Consider the following 21,835-nt stretch of genomic DNA (forward strand, 5'->3'; position numbering starts at 1 on the left):
TTCCCCTCCCCTTTGTTAAGTTCCACTCAAAGGACTAGGTAATCTCCAGATTGATGTGCTTTGGGGGGTACAAAAACTCCTCTCCTCTATCTCTCAGCACACTCACAAGAACACACAAACTAGTAATCACATGGGGAAGACCTAGCCCCACATTCATCAAACCATTGATAATGTGTCCCAGGGATGATCTGGATTGCACTGATATTGATTGAGATGCTCCTCTGAATACAAAAGTTTACAGCGGCACAATCCTTGGTGACCTTTGTAAGATTCATGGTGGGCATGATACTGACACAAATGAAAGTGTCATGCCTTGAACTCCTTATTCATGAGAGAGCTAAGGAAATTGATAATTTTTCCCATCTGCCGATGCCACTGGGCTCAAACTTTGGTGAGAAAATTAACAACTTCTTCAATGTCGGGATCCATGAAATGAGCATACTTGCATTATGACACCTCAGGGAAGTTCGATAACTATTTGATTGTGATGGCATCACCGCCCACCCATTTTCCTTGCACAAATTCCTTGTTATTCATGGGCTCTTTCACATTGGCAAGGAGCTCAAGAACAAAGGGTACTATGGCAGTAAAAATGGTGTAGCATAGATGTTGTCAGTTTATGTTATTAGTAAATTTTGCCACCCGGCCTCCGAGTTGAAATAACACCCACTTGGGAATCACCTTCCTCAAGGTTAAGAGATTGTTAAAGATATTAGAAGCATTTATGCTAATGAATTTCCTAGCGTTGAAGGAAGCATCCCCTTATGCATGGTACTTGGGGCCATAGACTTTGGAGCCAATGTAAGAAGAAAGAAAACCACAATGCATGGTAGAAAATAACCGTCACACACACAAATTTTACTTCATGGGAGCTACGTGCTACGGATCTAAACTCTTGGCAGTTTCTTGAGGTGGTCGGAGGTGTTTACCAAGTGCAGCAGGAGCACTCTGGTGAAATTTGGTTGGGGGTGGTTAAAATGACGAACAGTCCCCCACAACCTATGTTATAAAGAGCCAAGCGCGCTGGGATGTCGCGTGAGTGCACCAGGTCAAAAAATACTTTAATTCACATTAACTCATCCATTTTCCTTTCAAGACAACATTCAATCTGTTCTCAACACAAATCAAACAAAAATACATTTCTCATAATATTATTGCAAAATATGCAAAACAAAAAGTAAATAGGCCAAGAATTCCACATATTTCATTCACATCAGCATGAATGGGAACAACTTTTTTTTCTCTTTTCTTACTTTTGTCTCCCCTTCTACACCTTCTTACCCCTCTCTTAGGTGAATTTTTCACCTTATGGGCTTTTGTTTTCCCTACTGGGCCTTACACTTACTTTTTCTTCTCCAGAGCGACTCGTTGCTCCCTACGCGTTAGAATAAAAAGGGGTTACAAAATAGGGAGGGAAGTAGGATCTCCATTTAAACACAAAGAAAAATAATAAGATCCTAGGGGTTCCTCCATCCACATTACAACTCCACCCAAAAAATTAAAACACAAGGCATAAAACCCCAAAAAGTACAGCTGAACCAAAAATTGTACCAAACATAGAAATTATAAAAAAAATTAGACAAGACAATAAACACCAAAAGTTGAGTGCGAGACGACTTGATGTGCAACAAAAGAGGAATCACTAACGAGCAGGAGTAAAAACCAAGAGATGTGACGACGAGAGCATCCATAAACTCTAAGTGGTCCACATAATTAAGAGAAATTAGATAGTATGTGTCCAAAACCAAATGCTCCAAAAGCTTTGAAGTCCTGCACACCAAAGCACAAGTAAAAGAGTTCTGGGAAACCACCCCAAAACCATTACAAGTTTTGCAAAATAAGATAGCAACAAAAAGGAGAACCCACGGCAGGCCAGAACTGGAATAGGCCCAAAACCGAAAGCAAACAAACATAATAATCATGAAAACCACAAAAAATAAAGGGGCACAGAAAATAAAGGGCAAAGAGGAACCGTAAAACCCAAGGGCCAGGAGATATATTATCATCTGATAAAAGGTACATCAAGAAAATCACCATTAAGAAGAACCTACAATTGAGGTGAAGGTGAAATACCCACAAAAACCTTGTTTAATCATTGTTTAGCAAGCCAATCTTCATGGGAATTACATTCTCTGAAAATAAAATGCATTTGTATATCTAAGTGGTGTTTTTTAACTTAGTCTTGTATAATATTCAGTAGACAGAGAATATTCCAAATGGGAGGAGAAGCCTTATTGAAAATGTTAACAATAACAAGTGAATTAGACTCAATATATATCCTTTTGAAATGAAAAATTATCTCAACCTGTAAAGCATACCAAATGGAGAAACATTCAGCTTCTAAAGGTGTAGAAGCACAAACAAGAGAGGCGAAAAAAACAAAGGAAATTGCCTCGGTTATCATTAAAAATGCCTCCTGTCCCTGCGCCATTAATTATGCAGCTGCCATCCACATTCAATTTAACCCAACCAACCAAGAAGGGTTTCCACCTAATCAAAGAGGCCTTCCTACCCCTCAGTTGGTAAATAGGGTGTACCGAAAAGTGCCGAGAGGCTTTGAGGAAATAAGTAATAATTTATGAGGTGGTAACAGCAGGTGTGGGTGGGTGCGTCTCATACTTATAAGCGTTCCTTGCAGTCCAAAGGAACCACAAAATAACCAAAGGAAATGATTCGAGCTTACAATCATATAAAGGAGCAGCCTTCCAGGCAAGAAAGGAATTTTCCAAGTTCAAATATCCATTCAATTTAAAAGTAATACCAAAATAAAGGCCAACCTCATGTCAAACAATACAAGCAAATTTACAATCAAAGAAAATACGTGAAGTCGATTTGGTTTCACAATTGCAAATATAACATCTCGAAGCCAAATGCAAGCCTTTCAGCTTAAGAATATTGTCCAACGGCAAAAGATTTAAAAAGTATCTCCATAGGAAAAAAGAAATAAAAGGGGATAGGAGAGCATTCCAAAGATAATTTGCCCAACGACAGTGGGTAAAAACATGCATATTTTGATACAGAAGTTTAGTAAAGGAAGCTTGAGAGTTAAATTTCCACATAGGGTGGTCTTTAGAAGAGGAAGAAGGAAGACGAATTTTTGTTACATTCCCCGCCTTATCCCCAATCAAAGCCCTAAGTTTAGGAATATCTCAATCTCCATTCCTCCAACAGTTAGAGACAAGCACATTGTTATCATGAGCAGAGTGAGGTAAAAAAAGAGTAATCTTCCACACCCCAATGATCAAACCAAAAGGATAAATTCATTCACCAATATCCCAAAATATAAAATTTTGAGCAATAGGTCTAACTTTAATTAAAACTTTCCAAAGTTTAGTATCCCCTTTTTCCACTCAATAAAAGATGGGTGAACATGAGTGAAATATTTTTGATGAAGAAATTGAGCCCATAAAGAATTACCCATATGAGATTTAAACAAAATTTTACACATGTTGATTTCAGTAATATGGTTTAGATTCTTAAAACCCAAACCACCAGCAAAAAGGGGTTTGCAAACTTTATCCCAAGTAGACCAAATTTTACGTTGATTTCTACCTGCCCATAAAAAATTATTAAAAAGCCTCTCCAGGTTAATAAGAGTGCTTTTTTTCAAATGAAGAAATCGAAGGGCATATAAGGGATGGTGTGAAGAACACTCTTAAGCAAAGTTAGCCTTTCTCCATTAGAAAGGAAAGTGTTTCTCCAATCATTAATCCTAGATTTTATTTTATAAACAACATCATCCATCTGTGTTTGTCTTTTTCTACCTCGCAAAATGTTAACACCAAGATATTTAAGCGGAAGAGAGGCAACCTGACAAGAAGTGTAAGAGGCAGCCCAATTGGTAATAGTAGTGCTAACATGCTTGCTAAAGAAAAGTTGGCATTTAGACATATTAAAAGTTAAACCTGATCTTAACATTTTCATCAAAAGCTTAAAAGTATTTTTGCTAGCATTGGAGAAAATGATAGTGTCATCAGCATAGGCTAGATGACTAGCCATAAGCTTAGATTTGTGGGAAAATTGGGTGTAAGGGTGAAGCATCTGCATTTTATTCATAAGGCGTGAGAAGTAGTCAAAAGCAAGGATAAAGATAGTAGGAGAAAGAGAGTCACCTTGTTTGATCCCCCTTAAAGAAGAAAAGAACCCAAAAGATTTACCATTAACAAGGATACTGTAGTAATTATGCGTTAGGCAATTCAGAATAATGAGGCAAAATTGAGTAGAAAAACCCCGAGCACACATATTGCATAAGATGAAATCCCAGATGATAGTTTCAAATGCTTTTTTAATGTCAAGCTTTAGCATAGAGTTTCCACCTCTACACTTCTTATCTAAATCTTCAATAATCTCTTGAGCTAGAAGAATATTATTAGAAATTTCCTTACCCCAAATAAAAGTTGATTGATTCAGAGATTTGATAGTAGCCAAATGAGGTTGTAAACATTATTTTAATTTGGAGATGACAGTAGTAAGGGAAATAGGGCGGAAGTTATCCCAAGTAAATTTATCATTGCTTTTAGGGATAAGCGCAATGAGGGAAGAAGTACAATATTTACTTGGGTTGTCCCCCAAGAAAAAGCTTTGAATGGTGCTTATCATATCCTTCTTAATGATGTCCCAACATTTAATATAGAATGTTGAAGTAAGACCATCAGGCCCCGGGGCTTTATTAGGATTAATCCCTTTAAGAACAGCAAGAATCTCTTCTACAGTAGGGACGTCAGTAAGGAGAGAAGACACATAATCTTGTTCACCCGTGAATAGCTCGGCATCAATAGGTAAAACCGTGGTTTGACTTTGTAAAATATCAAATGGACACGAATGCAGCTACACACACACACACACAAATGTGTGTGTGTATATGTGTGTGTGTGTGTGTGTGTGTGTGTTAATGCAATCATAAAAATTCAAGTTTGCACGATTTTGTTATTTTTGGGCAACGAAGTTACAATCCAACATCCAACGTGAATCTCAAGACATGACATGGATGTTGAGATAGTTTTTTTAAACAAGAAATATTTCAATTCCAATTAAAGTCATCCAGAATCGAGATTTTGACAAACTTAGGCCGAAAACCTTTGACAACATCTAGAATATCGAGGCATGGTTCGATGAGAAGGACCCAACGATACCACACTCAGTTCCATCAAATTAAATCAAGACCCAATCAAGCCATTCAACTACTTTTAGAAACTTTTGAACATAATTGTAAGGCTGAATAGACTTTGAATATAGCATGTATACATTCAAATGGAGTGTCTCAGCAAGGCGAATCTAACGAGCCCAAAATCGCTCAATTTTTACATCATTAAGTTATTCAAATGTTTATCAAACGTTGTTTGATGAAGAGGATCTCTCAGGGTCGTCCGATCAGTAGTGGTTTGGTATCATTCTTTATTTGCAATTTGGATTCTACAAATAAAGCTCCACAAATTCGGCCAACTCCACTCACTACCGCAGTCTTGGGTTCTGCTTCTTATGATCGTTACCACCTCCAGTCACAGTCACCTCCGACCAACTTCATTCATCGTCGTTTCCAGTCACTGCCGCCTCTTTCGGTTGTTGACATTTCCAGTCACCCTCGCCACTTCCGTACACCTTCATTACTTCCAGTTGCCTCCTTCCTTGCTTTTGGTTGTCACCGTCTCTGACCAAATCCAGCCTTAGACCATGTTTGGTCATCTCCACCATCGGTCTACTACATCTTCAGTAGACAAAAACCATCAACCACCGTCAGCCTCTTGCTCATGTTGCCATTGGCCAACGTTTTCCATACAACTTTGACCACTGCTAGCCATTGCCCGAACACGACACCATCACCGACCCACACCACCATCGCCAACCCACGCTGCCTTCGCTAGCCCACGCTACCATCACCAACCAACTTTGACTGCCACCACCTACCGACCAACTTTGGCATCTGCTTCCCCCTGACCAACTCTAGCTGACGTCGCCTCTGCGTCATGTCAACTCTAGTCGATGCTAACTCTGATAATCTCCACTACCGGCCACCGTCATCAATCATTGGTCATCACCTGCTACTTATGGCAAATTCTCAAGTGGTGTCACAACATGCACTGTGGAACCATGATGTGCATTTCAATGTAATAATGAACCCTACTTATGGTGCAATGACCCCGCCTGAAGCTGGTGTAACAATACACCCCAATAGCAGTGACTTTCTCAGCTCACTTAAAGCTCCTTTCGTGCAGCTCCCAACTCTGCCCCCCTCAGTGACCAATAGAAACTCCTGAAACAATCATCTGCAGCTCACATAGCCAACAATTACCTATACGGCAAGTTGGTTTTACGACCACCGTCTATAACATTTACGGCAGACTACTGTCTCCATAGCAATTGACTTAGACTTTTGCATTCTGCAATCATAAGAATTACATTCATCATAGCTAGACTACGACTATTATCAACGAACCACTGTTGTACATTTAGAACGAATATCTTTGTAACTTCATCTTCCCTAATTTAGGAGTGGAGTGGACCCATGTTTTAAAAATTATATACAAGGTCATTTCAATTTAGCTAAGCCTCTTTAATTTTTCCCTTCCAAGGGTTTTCTACATAATAAGTTGAGATCCCTCCTCTTAATTACTTTCTCTTTAAGTACCTGAGTGTGTGTTGAGTTTTTGTGTAACGTTAAGACGCTAAATTTGTAAGTCTACTGTCATGGACCCACCGATACGCATCATGAACAAAAAAAAAAAGCTAATGTTATTTATTTTAATGACTGAAAACAGGGGTTGGATAAGGAGAACAATACGCTCACATTACTTCTCATTATTTCCTCTCCTCGATCCAACGAGAGCTTCTTCTTCTATTCTCTTGTCCCTTCCTTTTCTTTATTTTTTTTTCTCTTTATCTGCTTGTGATTGTGAGGTGCTTTATGGGAGAGCACTAAGCAAATTTATTTAATGAATAGTGCACATTCGAATTTTAGGGATCCACCACCTTTAAAGATTTTTATAGCCTGATTGTAACCTCCATTTAAAACTTCACAATTGCCTCCCTAAAATGCTTTTATATTATCGAATCGAGATATTATTTTTTAGAAGTAATTACATACATAGCGCACTAAAAACTGTTATTTATCAAAATCTAACATTCAGATGATATTTTCGAACTATTAAAGAGATGTATGCACACTTGTCACCATCTAAACATTGAGAATTTAATATATATATATATATATCTGTGTGTGTATGTGCGAGCGCACGCTCGCACGCATCTTCGTCTTGCTCATTGGTTGCGGTCTTTGATGTAAATCCCTCGGGTCGGGGGTTTGATTCCTGTATAGAATCGAATTGCATACCTGTCTGGAAGGGGAGTTCACCCCTCAGTCAGACTATTGGGTAGATCGGCGATCAACCTTATATATATACATATATATATCTCTGTGTGCGTGTATGTGTGATGGGGTTTTATCATGAATTTTGATATTTCAGTGAGAATTTGAAAAATGAATGGAATAAAATGTTAAATTTATAAATAGTGATATTTCAGGTGATATATATGCATTGGTCGAACAAAAAAAAAAAAAAAAAAATTGAATTTCCACCAAATTTAGCACAATAAACGGGTATATTATTCATTTATAAAATAAAATAAACCATTCACATATTAAATCAATTAAATATAAAGGACATGGGATAAAAAACCTATAGAACGCCAAACGTTATATGAAGGACATGGGATAAAAAGCCTATAGAACGCCACACGTTACTTCAGGCATGCAAAGCGTGATGAGCATCCAATTAACATGCGAACGGTACGGATCAACTTGCATCTACAACATAATTGCATAGCACACAATTTTTTTTTTATTTATCTTTCTCATACCTAATTTTTTATAGTTATGCATATAACACTTAAATTTTTAATATTACATAAAATATTATTATTATCATTTTTTTAAAAAATTGAAATCATGTATATATTTAAAACACTAATATCCAATGGATCACACTCAAGATATAGAATGTTGGACATAAGAGAGGAACAAAGAGATAGAAAGAGAGAAAATTAGGGTGCACAATAATATATGTTTTTAGTGTCAATTAAGTAATCTTTTATTGAAGAAATGACTCATATTTATAGGTTCCAGTATAAAATTACATGTTTGTCCTATTTTAAAGAGGGACATTAGAAGTTATAAAGATACATTCTCATATTTGTAACTGACTCTAGCACCCTTTATATCCATGAATGATGTTTTGTGCCGTTTTATATTAATAACTGCTTAAAGATTGGCATTTAATGAGCAATTGGTGTTGTTCTTTAGTCGTCTGAGAATCATTCAGTCGGTCGAGAGGTCTTCGGTCTGTTGGAAGTTCAATCAGCCTTCTCAAGAGAAGCCTCATTAGAGGTCTTCTTGTCGTTAAGGTGAACTTGGATCGTTAGGCAGAAGTTATACCATCGTGATCCGACAGATGGCTCTCATTGGAAAAGGGGATTTGATCTGAATGAAATATGTGATGGATTCCTAGACAACCTATCCATATTTTTGTATATTCTATAATGATATTATTTGTGTATAAGGAATTTTTTATCTTATTGTGCAGATTACATATTGGGTGTTGTTCATAAAAAAAAAGAATGAATTTAAGCTAATAAAAATAGATTTTGACTCAGTGGACCCGAGCCAACATCCCATCACGCCCATGTCGGGCCAACCTACTCGCGCTCAAAAGTTGGTGCACCCGCGTTGGGTTAAAGCTCCCCTGCCAGCTTCGTTGTGTGCCCATGCCCTGTCATTACATCTATGGCACACCAACGAAGGCATCACAGTGCACTCGCGCTTGGTTCACTGATTCAAATTTGGATGAAATTTCTGCTTTTGTCGAGCTTCCCCTATATGCGCTTGGTTCACTGATTCAAATTTGGATGAAATTTTCTGCTTTTGTCGAGCCCTATATGTATGCTCATAGGGACGATTTCATGGCATCTTAGGCGAGAAGAGACTACAATTGAGTGAGCTTTTTCGTAAGAGAGAGTTCTCCCTTAGGGTTTTCTTCCTCTTTTTGGGTGGGAACCTTAAGGGTTATTTTTCCTCCTATTTTCTTTTTTGTTTTCTTGTAGTTTGTGAGAGTTTATTGTATGAGAGAGGGTCTTCCACTAGTGGGGAGAAAACAAGTAATTATGTTAAGTTTCACAACTCTTTGTTTCTTGCAACAATGATTTGCACGGATTTCTTGTTTGTAGTTTTCTCTACTATGCATGGCTAAATCTTTTTCGTGTCTTCCTGATGTAGGGTTAGTGGTTTTTACATGATTTTTCAAGATGTTTTCACTGTAGCATTTTCATACCAAAATTTCTTTATGTTGTTAGTTAACATTATGAATTTTATTTACTTCTAATTTGGTCAATTCAAATGTTAAAATCTTTCTTGATCTATGACTTCTGCCCGTCGCATAGTGGAATGAATAAGTTAACCAAAAAAATCCTGATGAAATATGCATATTCTAGTAAGATTTTGCAACCTAGAAAGAGGATTGAAAGAATCCTGAGAAATGTCATGAGGTCAGGGGAAACTAAACTTCATGGGGTTTTTAATCTTCTTCTGACCTAGGCATGGACTTAAGAAGAAAATTTATCCCTTCTTGTCAACTATCACATAGAAAAATATTAAAGAAAACCATGAATCCCTAAGATACTTGAGTCACAGAGGCAAAAACCTCATGCTTCTTGAAGAAAACCAAGTTTCTGTCTACTTTCTGTTTTCTGCATTCTGCGATCGTGATTTGTTTTCTGTTAGGATTTTTAGATTTCAACCCTTTGTTGTGATCACACCAAGCTATTTCTACAAAAATTATTAAACTATAGATTTTTCTATCAAAATGATTATTAGTCTTTTATTTGTGGGATCAATACTTGGACTCTGCTACCACACATTACTTGAAACATATACTTGCATGATTGACTGACTCACCTCATGAAAATTTTTTAGACATTAAACATCATCTACATAGACTTCAATATTTTCTCCTTTCTAATTTATAAAGAGTACATCTATTAAATGTTAGTGGGTAGCCCCACCATTCTTTATCCCAAAGGACATTACATCATATCAATACAGGCCTTTGCTCGCAATGACTGCCATCTTCTCCATGTTAGATGGATGCATCTTAATCTGATGATAGTCAGAGAAAGCATCCAAGAAGCTCATTACGGAATGACTGACTACTGAATCTATCAGAGCGTCAATCCTCGACAGAGAGTAATTGTAATTAGGGTAGACAGAGTTCATGTTTGTGAAGTACATGCACATACTCCATTTGTCGTTCGACTTTTGGACCATGACTACATTAGAGACCCATGTTAGGTATTGTGCCTCCCAAATGTAGCCCGCCATCTTGAGCTTCTGTACTTCTTTGCGTATCAGCCTGGCTAACATCTTGGTCGATGCTCTCATCTTTTTCTTTACCGGTCGAGCAACAAGATTGATGTTCAAGTGGTGGCACATTACATCAATCAGAATTCCTGACATTTCAGCAGCTAACTAGATAAAAACATCTCGATGCTCTCAGAGAGTTTGGATCAACAAGTTTGTATATTCTGCATCGAAAAATTCACTGATTAAGGAAAAATTACTCGGCTCTTCATCGACGGTAGGAATTTATGTAGTGGTTTCATTGGTCTCGTGACCACCTCTCACTGGTTCTAGATGTCAAACGACTTGTTTGGTGTTGCCGACTGCCCAGAGGTAGCACATTTGATACTATTCTAGATTTTCTTGGAAGATAAATTTCTCCACGTCACATGAAAACTTTACAACGATGTGATATGTGGAAACCACATCTCTAAAGTCATTGAATAGTAGCCTACCAAAGATAGCATTATAAGTGGCTAGCATGTCAATCACTAGAAAATTCTGCATGTTCGTAACCTCGTTGTCACCTTCCTTTCATGTGACAGATAGCTTGATTATTCCTAGGCCTTCCTTTTGTTAACCAGAAAACTCAAAGAGTGGGTTGGTCGACGCCAACTTTTGGTGTTCCTCGGTCTTCAATCAATTCCTCATTTGATCGACTCCATCTTCGGTATTTTTTGTCAGCCACTCTATCGTTATGAAATGGTTGACTGTCTTCATGTTTGGGTCGTGGGTCATTATTCAACCTCCACACATCATCTCGCAAGCCCCTATTCTGCGAGCAACAATCAAATTGTTCATTTTTATGGTAAGGCGGATGAACATAATCTTTTGCGATAATATGGTAGTTGGCAAACTCCAAAAGTTTAACCAGGCTATTGGGTTGTCGTATACTAAGAAAATATTTAAACCATTCACTCTTCAACCCTTACGCCTCGTATACTAAGAAAATATTTAAACCATTCACTCTTCAACCCTTACGCCAGTACAGTCTGTGCTACAACGGGCCCCAAGTTCCGCACTTCTAGCATTTCTTTCTGGAAGAGAGTGACATATGCTCGAAGGCTCTCATTCGACTCTTGCTTGACGTACAACAGAGCATGCAAGACCTTACAGGACTTCTAGGAGCTATCGAACTGCATTGTAAACATCTTCTTGAACTCACAAAAGGAGGTAATAAGTCTTGTCGGGAGGCTACTAAACCACCTGAGGGTTGAATCTCACAGTGTGGTATAGAATAACTAACACTTCAGTGTGTCATAGAATTTGAGAAGGCAGGAGACCAAATCAAAAGAAGCTATGTGGTCGGTCGAATCTCTCAGTTTAAGTTGCATTCTATGAGTCTTATAAGATTCCAAAGATGAAACTTTGAGCTTCTTGGTGGCTCAGCATCAACAATTTACCCTAAAGAATGCATTCTCTACCTGGCGGTAGACCTCCATTCGCTCAAATCATGGTCCGACCCTTGACTTAAACCCAACACTATCCTAATATTAGGAATTTTCAATTCTTTATGCCCCCTCAGCTATTTGGTGGCCTTGGAGTTTGGGTTTTACTCGAGGGTTCGGTTATTGAGGAGCTTGCGCTATTCCTTTGAGTAGCACATACAACCATTCGACCAGCCATTTGATCTCAGAGTTTATGAATTTGTTGTTGCACAAATTCTTTTACAGGCTCCGTGTTTGAGGTTTCTCCTAAATGATTCCTTTTCATTTCATGCTTCTCTTCTTGTTGATGGCATGATTTCATGCCCACCACATATTTTAGGATGTTGAATCAAAAAATGTAATGTGGATCATACCCATGTATATAGCATTAAACAGATGAGAGGAACAAAGAGATAGAAATGGAGGAAAATAATGTGCACAATAATATAAGTTTTTCGAGTGTCAATTCAGTAATCTTTTCTTTGAAGAAATGACCTCTATTTATAGGTCCTAGGTGTATCCAATATGAAATTACATGTCTATTCAAGTTTTAAATATGGTTGTTACAAGTTATTATGACACATTCTCACATTTGTAACTGAGTACAGTGCCACTTTATAGCCATAATTAATGTCGGCACAGTTTTCATATTAATAACTGCTTGAAGTTGGGCATTTAATGATTCGTTGGTGTTGTGCTTTGGTTTTTTCAGAATCATTCGGTCAGTTGAGTGGTCTTCAATTTTTTTGGAACGACTTAGGTTGGCCTTCTTAAGAGAATCATCAGTAAAGACCCTCTTGTTGTCTGGGTGAACTTGAAACGTCAGACAGAGAATATATCACCGTGATCCGAGACATCTTTCCTTGGACAAGGGACCTTCTGCAGAGGATAACAAAGATATTTCGTGGGGTTCCCTTTGGCCATCTTTATGAAGTGTTTCGGGATCAATTGAGGAAGCTTGTTGCAAATGACTGCCCTTTGGATTAGTTACCACATATTTTTTTGCTCGGCTTGTATTGTCGTTCAGTTATCGAAGGAAGCAATGCTTGAATATTTTTTCGCTTGGCTTGTATTGTCGTTCAGTTATCGAAGGAAGCAATGCTTGACACTTTCGTCTTTTAACTATCCAGATATAATCATTTGGTGTTCATAAGCGAGACCCGTTGAATTTTTTAGAGATTCATACAATCATGTTTTTTTATGTACAAAAATATATAAATGCATAAAAGTTATGTTCTAATATATAAATGTCCCATTATAATATCGGGCCTTTACATATCTACCTACCAATTTTTATGTATTAACACATAAAGTATACAATTTTTAATTTTTAGGTACATATAATTTTTATGATTTATGTAATAGATTGGATAATCCATAGGTAAGAATTGAACTATAGACGATTGATATATTAATACATAGAAATTCGGTGGAGGGTTTATAAATCTGAATTTGGCGGAGCTCATGTTGATAGGCTGATAGCCGAAACGGTCGTAGCAATCGACTGAGAATGGAAGCAGTTGACGCATCTAAGCTCCGCTCTGACTTCCTTCAGCTCCTCCGCTCTCGCCGCCGGCAAGTTACTGACGGTATGAGCTCTGCTACGCCACTTTATTTCGGGTTTTTAATGAATTTTTTTGATATTTTAGTTGATTTTCTGGCAGTTCCCTTCACCGTCGAGATTGGGAAGCCGGTGAAGAATCCCATGTATCAGGGGAACACTCTTCTTGGTTCCAGGAAGGTGGAACCCTTTAACCCAAATTTTGGGTAAACATGTGTTCTTTCGTTGCTTTTATATTGTTTTGATGCTGAATTAATTTTAATAGGTTATGGAATCTTGCCCTAAGGAAGGCATTGAGGGCTTCGAATTCAATGATGGATTGATTGAAGAAAACATATATTTGATCACTGAAGTAAGTCTTTGTTTTGGCCTTCAACGGCAGCATTTTCAGTTTTCTTACATGTAGACTAAATTTATTGGACTGGTTGTTGAGAGGCATATCTGTAGGATGTTGGGAAACAACCCGAGATATCCGAAGCAAATCTTTGAACACGTGCGCACAAAACAAGAAAACACAGAAAAAAAAAAAAACTAAATTTAATGTAAAAAAAAAAACCGAGAACAGTAAAAATCACGGAACCACATCACACTAAAAAATTCAATGTGAAGAAAATAAGGAGAATCGTACAAATTACCCCGCTCTCAAGCATCTCTACACTCTTGGACATACAAGGATACTCATAATCAACTCCCCGCATAAGAGATTTCAATCCGAAATTTTAAGTGAAAATGGCTCAAAGTCGGTTATTGGCACTGATGTGCTATAGTAGTGGCGCTCCAATGGAGCAGTGCGATGCTGCATCCAAGCGTTGCAGTGCCATGCTTTTGGGTTCTGAATCAGGATTGGGCGGTGCGGTCTTTCGAGCGCTAGGGTGTTTATCGGTGTTGGGGTGTTGTTGACTCAACGTTGAAGTGTTGTGTACAGAAAAAATATAGGGGGTTGTGGCCCCCAAACAAATATAGAGAAAACACCTCCTTGTATCGCTTCGACAAAGTTACCATCTAGTTTAATTAGGGAAACTGAGGGCTTTGAGTGAACAATTGATTAACACAAAGAGACTCCACTTGATAACCTAAGATTTAATGTTTTTCCAAAATTCTCCTTCGATCTTCAATGGATCAATATTTAGTATTAATTCTTGTTTGGAGCTCCAATTGAATTTGTTTGCATATGTTGTAGGTTTATGTATGCTTATTTATACTATACATGTTTTAGTGACCATTAAGTATCTAGTGCATCGGTCCACTTTACCATGTTATGTTGCATCTAGAATGGTTTCAACTAAGCATTTGATTGAAATTTGTGTGTTAGATATGTAAATACATAGGAATTGAATATATGCATGTAAATGTTCGAAAAAATTTAATTCTTTAGTATTATGCATGGTATTTCAACTCATATCCATAGATTGTTTCTTAGATCTTAATTGGTTGCTTGAAAATATAAAGCATGTTTTAGAAAATGATGATTTAGTTTTTCACTCATTTTGTGTTTGAAAATGAAAGCATCACATTTACGGGGATTTTAGAAGTCTTTCCCAATTCTAAAATCTATGTTTTTTCTTAACTGCATCTCTAGAAAAATTATTATTTTTCTAAACATTTTTCTTACTTCAACATTGGTATGTCTAGTTTTTCCACGTCAGTGATCAAATTTTGTGGACGAAGGTGGATTGAAGCTGAAGTTTTATCTTTTAAAACCATAGTTAAGAGATTACACTGTATAGAAACACAAATAATAAGCATCATTGTGATATTTTTGCCTGGTAATGTCAGGAAGGTGAGCAAGGCAGACTCCCAGTCTTGATATTGAAAATGAAGAGAAGTGATTCAAAAAAGAGACCAGCTGTTGTGTTTATACATAGCTCCTACAAATGTAAAGAATGGTTGCGCCCTTTGCTTGAGGTAGTTCTACCTTTCCATCTTTAGGCTTTTTAGTTGTTCAGAAATCTGTCTTTGGTTACTAGTGAGATTTTGTATGTACAGGCATATGCTTCTAGGGGATATGTTGCTGTTGCCATTGATTCCCGCTACCATGGTGAAAGAGCTAGAAGCACAACAACATATCAAGAAGTATACTGAAAATTGGATCTATTGGTCAAAGTTTTTGTTTAACTGTTAAATCCTTAAAAGATGCCATTTTAATCATTTTATTATTGTTTCTTTATCAACATACCTTGGTTTTCGGCTCTGTAACAGGTTCTAATTTCATCCTGGAAAAATGGAAACACTATGCCTTTCATATTTGACACAGTAATCTCACGTCCCTCTCCTTTGTAGTGCTTTGGAGTTTATGTCAATCAATGGTTTCCAACCTGTGAAATACTTTGGTAATGGCAGGTATGGGACTTGATAAAGTTGGCAGATTACCTTGTGCAGCGGGAGGATGTCGATCCTATAAGGATTGGAGTTACTGGAGAATCCTTGGGAGGTTTAATGGGCTTTCTTGATATAAAAAAAAATTTTGAGGTGTTGGAATCTGATTATGGAACTTGTATTAAAGTTGATTAATTTAGGTATGCATGCTTGGTTTGCTGCTGCGGCCGACATTCGCTATGCAGTTGTTGTCCCTATAATCGGCGTTCAGGTTTTTGGATTAAATTTCGCTGCTACCGATAGTTTATATGTTGTGTACGAGTTTGTCACAGCCTTATGTGCATTTAATTATTTGTTTCTTTCTAGGGTTTTCGATGGGCCATGGACAACGAGAAATGGCAAGCTCGGGTTGATAGTATTAAGCCTGTCTTTGAAGGTTGCTTTAGGAAGTATATACTGTATGTTTGCATGATGCTATACTAGAGTTCATATCATATATATTAGGAAATTTGATTTTCATTTACATACATAGCATTATTCATTTATATATCTCACACCTAAACATTTATATTTTTGCACGTAGCAATCAAATCTCAATATCACTTAAAAAAAATCATTATTACCACTTTCTAAACGCAAAATATACCTTTTCATGCATACATTTAAAGCATCAAAGTGCTTTCTATGTAAATATGTAAATATGAATGTTTAGGTGTGAGATATGTAACTACATAAGAATTGTCCGCTAAGTATGTAAATGACCACTTAATTTTTATATTTGCAATAATGAAGCAAAGATCACATGTTGCAGATAGTATTGATGGAAGATGATAAGTTTCCTAAAACGCGGTGCAGAAATTATATCATTTATAGACTTCATGAATTCTCTGGCAAGTTGGATGTTCAACAGGGCCATGCTTGAATGTAGTAATCATGTTATCTGGATAGTAAATAAATGAACTTTGCTATTCTTCGGTGTCAGACATTATTAGTACATTTTTCAACTCCTGCTTACATTATAATGTGGTAAGCCTTGAACATAAGACCTTCAGGTTGGAGACAAAGTATCTAGCCATTAGGCCAAATCAGCTGCACAAAGTTATTAGAACATTTCATGCCAGTTATATGTGATTTTGATTTTTTTTTTTTCTTTTTTGAAATTTTGAGTGTTTTTAGCTATAAATTCTCTCTCCATGTTTCCTACACTACATTTGCATTCTACGCTGGCACTCAAATACATGGCCTCGTGGACGGAGGTGAAGCTGTCAACCCATGAATTGGGCTCAATGTGGCTCTACTTGATTTTGATAGTATTACTAGTATTTGTAGTTTATATTCCTCTTACTAAAGCTTCATGTGCTTACTTCTCTGGTTTCATTCGAGGAGTCACAATTTCCCCTATTTCCTCATGCAGAAGCAAGGATTGATCTCGGCAAGAATCTAATTGATAAAGAGGTGGTAGAAAAGGTCAGGCTTTATAAGCATAATCTCCTGATTTATTTTGCTCATTAAAATCAGTGATATCTTCCCTTATGCATTTCTTTCCTGTCATATTAAAGCTTTTTTTAATGGCGTTGCAGTTTTTCATGATTATCTGCTATTTCTTGTTGACTACAGGTGTGGGACAGAATTGCGCCGGGCCTAGCTTCACAATTTGATTCCCCCGAGACTCCTGCTATCGCACCTCGTCCTCAGCTTATTCTAAATGGTATTTTCATTATTCTTATTTGAAACAAATAGAGGGATAAAGTGTTCTATTAGAGGGACTAATCCATACAAAATCCATTTAAATTCACAATAATGCTTGATTCTCATGAGTTTTATATGCCTTATCATTGTACTTATTTTGTAACATCTTTTGTTTTTTTTCACAAGTTTTATTTGTTTGAAAACCTAAGGTGGTGAAGATCCTCGCTGTCCTCTGGATGGTTTGCATATCCCAATATCAAGAGCAGAACAGGCTTATAAGAAGGCCGGCTGCCCTGAAAACTTCAAGGTATGGATCACCGTCAATGCATTTGAAAAACTGAAACTTATTTCTCTAAGTTAATTTCTGATCGTTCCTAAATGGTAACTCTTCTATCATGCTTTTGATTTCACTTTCCTAACGGCTACATTACCAATATGATTTCAAAAGTTTTCATTCAAGTTTGTCACCTATATCCTTATTAGGCTGGTTGATTATTATATGAAGTTTAGCAATAGGGGTGTGAGTCAAGCCAGCATCAAGCTAGCTCGTGGTTGACTTGAAATGGCTATAATTCGAGTTTGACGGCTAACGAGTTGAGCTTGAGTTAGTCCCGACTTGACGCATTAGCTCACAAGTCCGCTCGTTTAAGAAATATTAATATAAAATACATGTTGGAATGTAAAAGTCTTATGTACTAAGTTGTTATAAATGTTAAAAACTTAACATATTTTTATATCTTGTGATCTATTATTTTTTTATTCGAATTTTTTTTTTTTTTAAATTTTATTATAACTATCTTTCTCTTTCGTAATAATGAGTCAACTTGTGAGCTAACTTGAACTCGTAGTATTAAGCTTGAGCTCAAATTTAGTTAATTAATCAAGCTCATTTTCAATCAAGACGTGTCTCGAGCCCAGCTCAACTCGATCACACTCCTGTTTAGAACTATTGTTTCACTTTCATCTTCATGGCCATTAATAATTTTGTGCAGTTTATAGCGGAAAGTGGAATTGGGCATCAAATGACAGCTTCAATGGTGAAGGCAGCAAGCGACTGGTTTGACAAGTTTCTCAAACCGTAAGATTATCGAATCATAAGCTGGGGAATTTTTCTTTATTATTTGATCTCTTAATTGCTCTAAATCAAATTTTCAGGGGCTTTTATGAGTTTAAACTGAGCATGTTTATGTTGAGACATGGATTTTTAGCAACATAGTTTATATTGTAATAATATTTGGATCCCCACAATGAGGCGCGAGTGTCATTACAGGAAAATAAATGTTGCTACTTGCTTCCGTTTATGATTCCTAATAATCTTTTTTTAATGATGAGTAATAAATCATAAAATATATGCTTTGAGATTTGTAATCTTGAAGAAAAGATAATCTCCTCCGACCAATGAATAACCATAAATTCTTGGGAACTTTTGACATATCATGAATGGGACTCATTGATATAATTATATTTTTCTGTTCTTACATGAGCCATGAGGTCATCACAACATTTTCATATTGTCATTCTCCAATTTTTTTGTAATTCATTATTTCTTAGAAGTTATTTAATTTAATGTAAAATAAATGTAGAATTTCATATTTATTTTGTTTGATTCAAAGACAAATAAAATCAATTTAAAATAGGTGACAATAGATGGCTGTGGGTTGCGAGTGCTTGCTGATGATGGTAATGGTGACTGCGGGCGGGCTGGCGATGACAAACAATGCATTTTCTAACAAATTTTCCGAGTTTTTACGTACAAACAACGCCTTCATCTTCAACCTTGAATGAATCATATCAGTTTGCCCTATGAACTTATCAATCTATGATCTTACCAATTCTTTCTTATTATTATTTTTTTAAAGATGGTATTGTCTGTGCAAAAATGAAACCACAAAACTTAAATAACTGCTGCGTTTAGTTACAAACAACAAACAAACACTAATAAGTTTTACATGTACATACACATACTAATGCGCACGTAACCACACAAATAAATAGAACGGAAGTCAAAAAAACATATAGACGATTGAATTTAATGTAATGAAATAAAGTTACCGAGGAATTTGGGACATCATACAAAATAGCTTATAGATAATTGAATTTAATGTAATGAAATAAAGTTACCGGAGAATTTGTGACATCAAATGGTATGATGAACAAAAAAATAAAAAAAAGGGCATTTGCATGCATAGCACACAATTCTTATATATTTACATATCTCACACTTAAAATTTCATATTTAAACCACAATTAAATCCTTAAAATCACATAAAAAACAGCACTATTATCGTTTCTTAAAAGTGAAACATACTTCTTCAAACATAGATTTAAAGCAAAAAAGAGCTATGTATGTAAATATCAATGTTCAGGTGTGGAATATGTAAATACATGAGAATTGGGCGGGTCAAATGTAAATTTCCCAACAAAAAAAAAAAAAAAAATCCAACTTCATAACATACAGTATGCTCTAGCAAAAAAAAAAAAAAATTCCAACTTCATAACATACAGTATGCTCTAGTTAATTAGAAGACTTATTTGTCTTTGACTTTGCCATGCTCACAAGATCAGCAAACAAATCATCATCAGCCCTCAACGGCTTCATTGGCTGCTGCAAGTAAGGAGTAGCAGTAGAAGCCATTTGATATCTATCTTGCAAGGAAACCCCATTCCATACATGAGAGAGCTCATTATTGTTTGAATAAGAGTAAGATGCATTATAACCATAAAGTTGAGATTCAGATTGTTGGCCATAATCATAAATTTCCATCTGAGCACCATGCATGGGTTGAGGATAAGAATTTGAAAGATAAGAAGCTTGGTCGTTTGGAGGATGTATTCCCATTGGTTGGTTTCCCTGAATTATTGGAGAATATGTGATAATTTCTCTGGTCTGCTCATTTTGTTGAGGTTGCTGTTGTAAGGTTAAAGTCTGGTTAATTTCAGACAATTCAATCTCCCATGGAGGTGGAGGAAGAGCTCCATCTTGGTCTACTTCTGTTCAAATGAAGCAATTAAATGACTCGACAGTGAAACTCTCTTTGAAAAAAATTAATTAATTATGTTTATTTACTATTGTGAATAGGGAAGGAAATAGGAGCACCAAATAATTAGACACAACATGGATAAATGTGGTACAAAAATATATTAACAAGCTAGAGTTGGCAGCTAAACATCACCTTTGGCACTTGAATAATGGAGAAGGGTTAGAATGACCATAGAGGGTTGGGACTACGGTTTGCAACGATGAAGATTGAATTGGAGTCAACATTAGCAATCTAAGCAATGAGGTTAAGGATTTAATTTTCTTTGGTATTTGGTAGAAGTAACCATCCATGAACTATATGATTTTAAGTTTAGAGTTAGTTTGGTTCAATGTTATTTAGATATTGGTGTTAGTAAGTTGTTAGTTTTATCCGCCCAATGATTTGTGCTTGAGTTAATTTTATTGTATTTAAGGATGCCTGTATTTTTTAGAATTATAACAGGTATAACATTTAATCGTCGGTGAATTTTACCTGGCATGGAGATGTCACTGAAATAAAGGATATAACCATCATTTATAGTTTTTTTTATCAAACGACATCTAGAAACAAATAGCTGATATCTCTTAGTAAGTTGACAATGCATTGAGATATTAATGAATAAAAAAATCCATATTACTATTTTAAATGTTGTGTCCGTAAATTTTCAAACCAGACAACCTAATGCCTATTATAATGATCGCCTGACTATTTGCAATGGGTCATTATAATCCCCAGAGTCAAGTAAAGATGCCAATTTAATCTCCATCCTCTTTTAATGTGTTGAAATAGTTTACGAGGGATTTTTTAGTCCACATCAAAAGAATTAAGTAATAATCATAGAACTATTTAACATTTTACTCATTAGTTTATGTAAAAGTTACCGATATGTGCTTGTTGATGTGTATCCATTATACAATTATACCATGAAAGATCTCCATTACCTGATTGAGCTCTTTGTACAAAAGAAGCTTGCTCAAATTTAGACTGTCCATGTTCCATGACACTCCCATCTAAGGAAGGTAGAGACTGTTGTTGCTGCTGAAACTGATATCCAACATTATAAGCTTGTCCCAAGGAGTCATCCATCAAACTTGTACCAAACTTCTCACCACTAAGAAGGTCCACATGTGGAACTGATCTCGGAGATAAGGCTGACATACCGTTTGAGAGAGGAGAAGGTAGCAAGAGCTGTTGAAGAGGAGCTTTATTGCTTGCGCTTCCACCGGTATTTGATCTGTAAATGATATGAATATTTCCATTAAAATGATCTAAGAGTTTTCTTCAAATCATTAATTGTAAATTTCATCCTTTTTGTTAATTATTTTCAGACGTACGATCTCGTATTGTTTGTGAGTACATATAACCCGGTAAAGACCTTGTGTCATAGATAGAAAACGAGAGAGAGGGAGAGAGAGAGAGAGATGAATGCTAGTCCTGG

At 36.3% G+C, this 21,835-nt stretch overlaps 2 protein-coding genes across 3 annotated transcripts; one reads left to right on the top strand and one right to left on the bottom strand.

Annotated features, from left to right (window-relative positions):
- The first annotated feature begins 13,233 nt into the window (after positions 1-13,233).
- On the top strand, positions 13,234-18,768 carry LOC110020644 (putative hydrolase YtaP). Of its 2 annotated transcripts, none has more exons than XM_020718815.1 (13): positions 13,234-13,400; positions 13,461-13,552; positions 13,638-13,724; positions 15,149-15,277; positions 15,359-15,445; positions 15,572-15,625; positions 15,713-15,803; positions 15,889-15,959; positions 16,055-16,124; positions 17,103-17,155; positions 17,306-17,396; positions 17,587-17,684; positions 18,370-18,768. In XM_020718815.1, the coding sequence occupies exons 1-13, from the start codon at positions 13,322-13,324 to the stop codon at positions 18,457-18,459; spliced, it is 1,092 nt and encodes a 363-aa protein (XP_020574474.1). In that variant the 5' UTR covers positions 13,234-13,321; the 3' UTR covers positions 18,460-18,768. The 2 variants fall into 2 exon arrangements, with proteins under 2 accessions (XP_020574474.1, XP_020574475.1); XM_020718816.1 differs by having other exon boundaries at positions 13,476-13,552; positions 18,370-18,767.
- A 1,084-nt stretch (positions 18,769-19,852) lies between these two features.
- LOC110020648 lies at positions 19,853-21,759 on the bottom strand. The gene is made up of 2 exons (XM_020718821.1): positions 21,339-21,759; positions 19,853-20,368 (listed from the first exon to the last, which is right to left on the bottom strand). Exons 1-2 carry the CDS (start codon positions 21,553-21,555, stop codon positions 19,893-19,895), a joined length of 693 nt encoding a protein of 230 aa, XP_020574480.1. The 5' UTR covers positions 21,556-21,759; the 3' UTR covers positions 19,853-19,892.
- Positions 21,760-21,835: the final 76 nt, after the last annotated feature.

Source organism: Phalaenopsis equestris, unplaced genomic scaffold (assembly GCF_001263595.1).
Source record: "Phalaenopsis equestris unplaced genomic scaffold, ASM126359v1 Scaffold000106, whole genome shotgun sequence".
NCBI classification, from domain to species: domain Eukaryota; kingdom Viridiplantae; phylum Streptophyta; class Magnoliopsida; order Asparagales; family Orchidaceae; genus Phalaenopsis; species Phalaenopsis equestris.

Excerpts from the sequence above, each read along its gene's own strand:
- LOC110020644 (XM_020718815.1), top strand. The coding sequence starts at position 13,322 with ATGGAAGCAGTTGACGCATCTAAGCTCCGCTCTGACTTCCTTCAGCTC. Across the intron at positions 13,553-13,637 it reads CTCTTCTTGGTTCCAGGAAG|GTTATGGAATCTTGCCCTAA; the intron begins GTGGAACCCTTT and ends TAATTTTAATAG. Across the intron at positions 13,725-15,148 it reads ACATATATTTGATCACTGAA|GAAGGTGAGCAAGGCAGACT; the intron begins GTAAGTCTTTGT and ends TGGTAATGTCAG.
- LOC110020648 (XM_020718821.1), bottom strand. The coding sequence starts at position 21,555 with ATGTCAGCCTTATCTCCGAGATCAGTTCCACATGTGGACCTTCTTAGT. Across the intron at positions 20,369-21,338 it reads TGTACAAAGAGCTCAATCAG|AAGTAGACCAAGATGGAGCT; the intron begins GTAATGGAGATC and ends TCATTTGAACAG.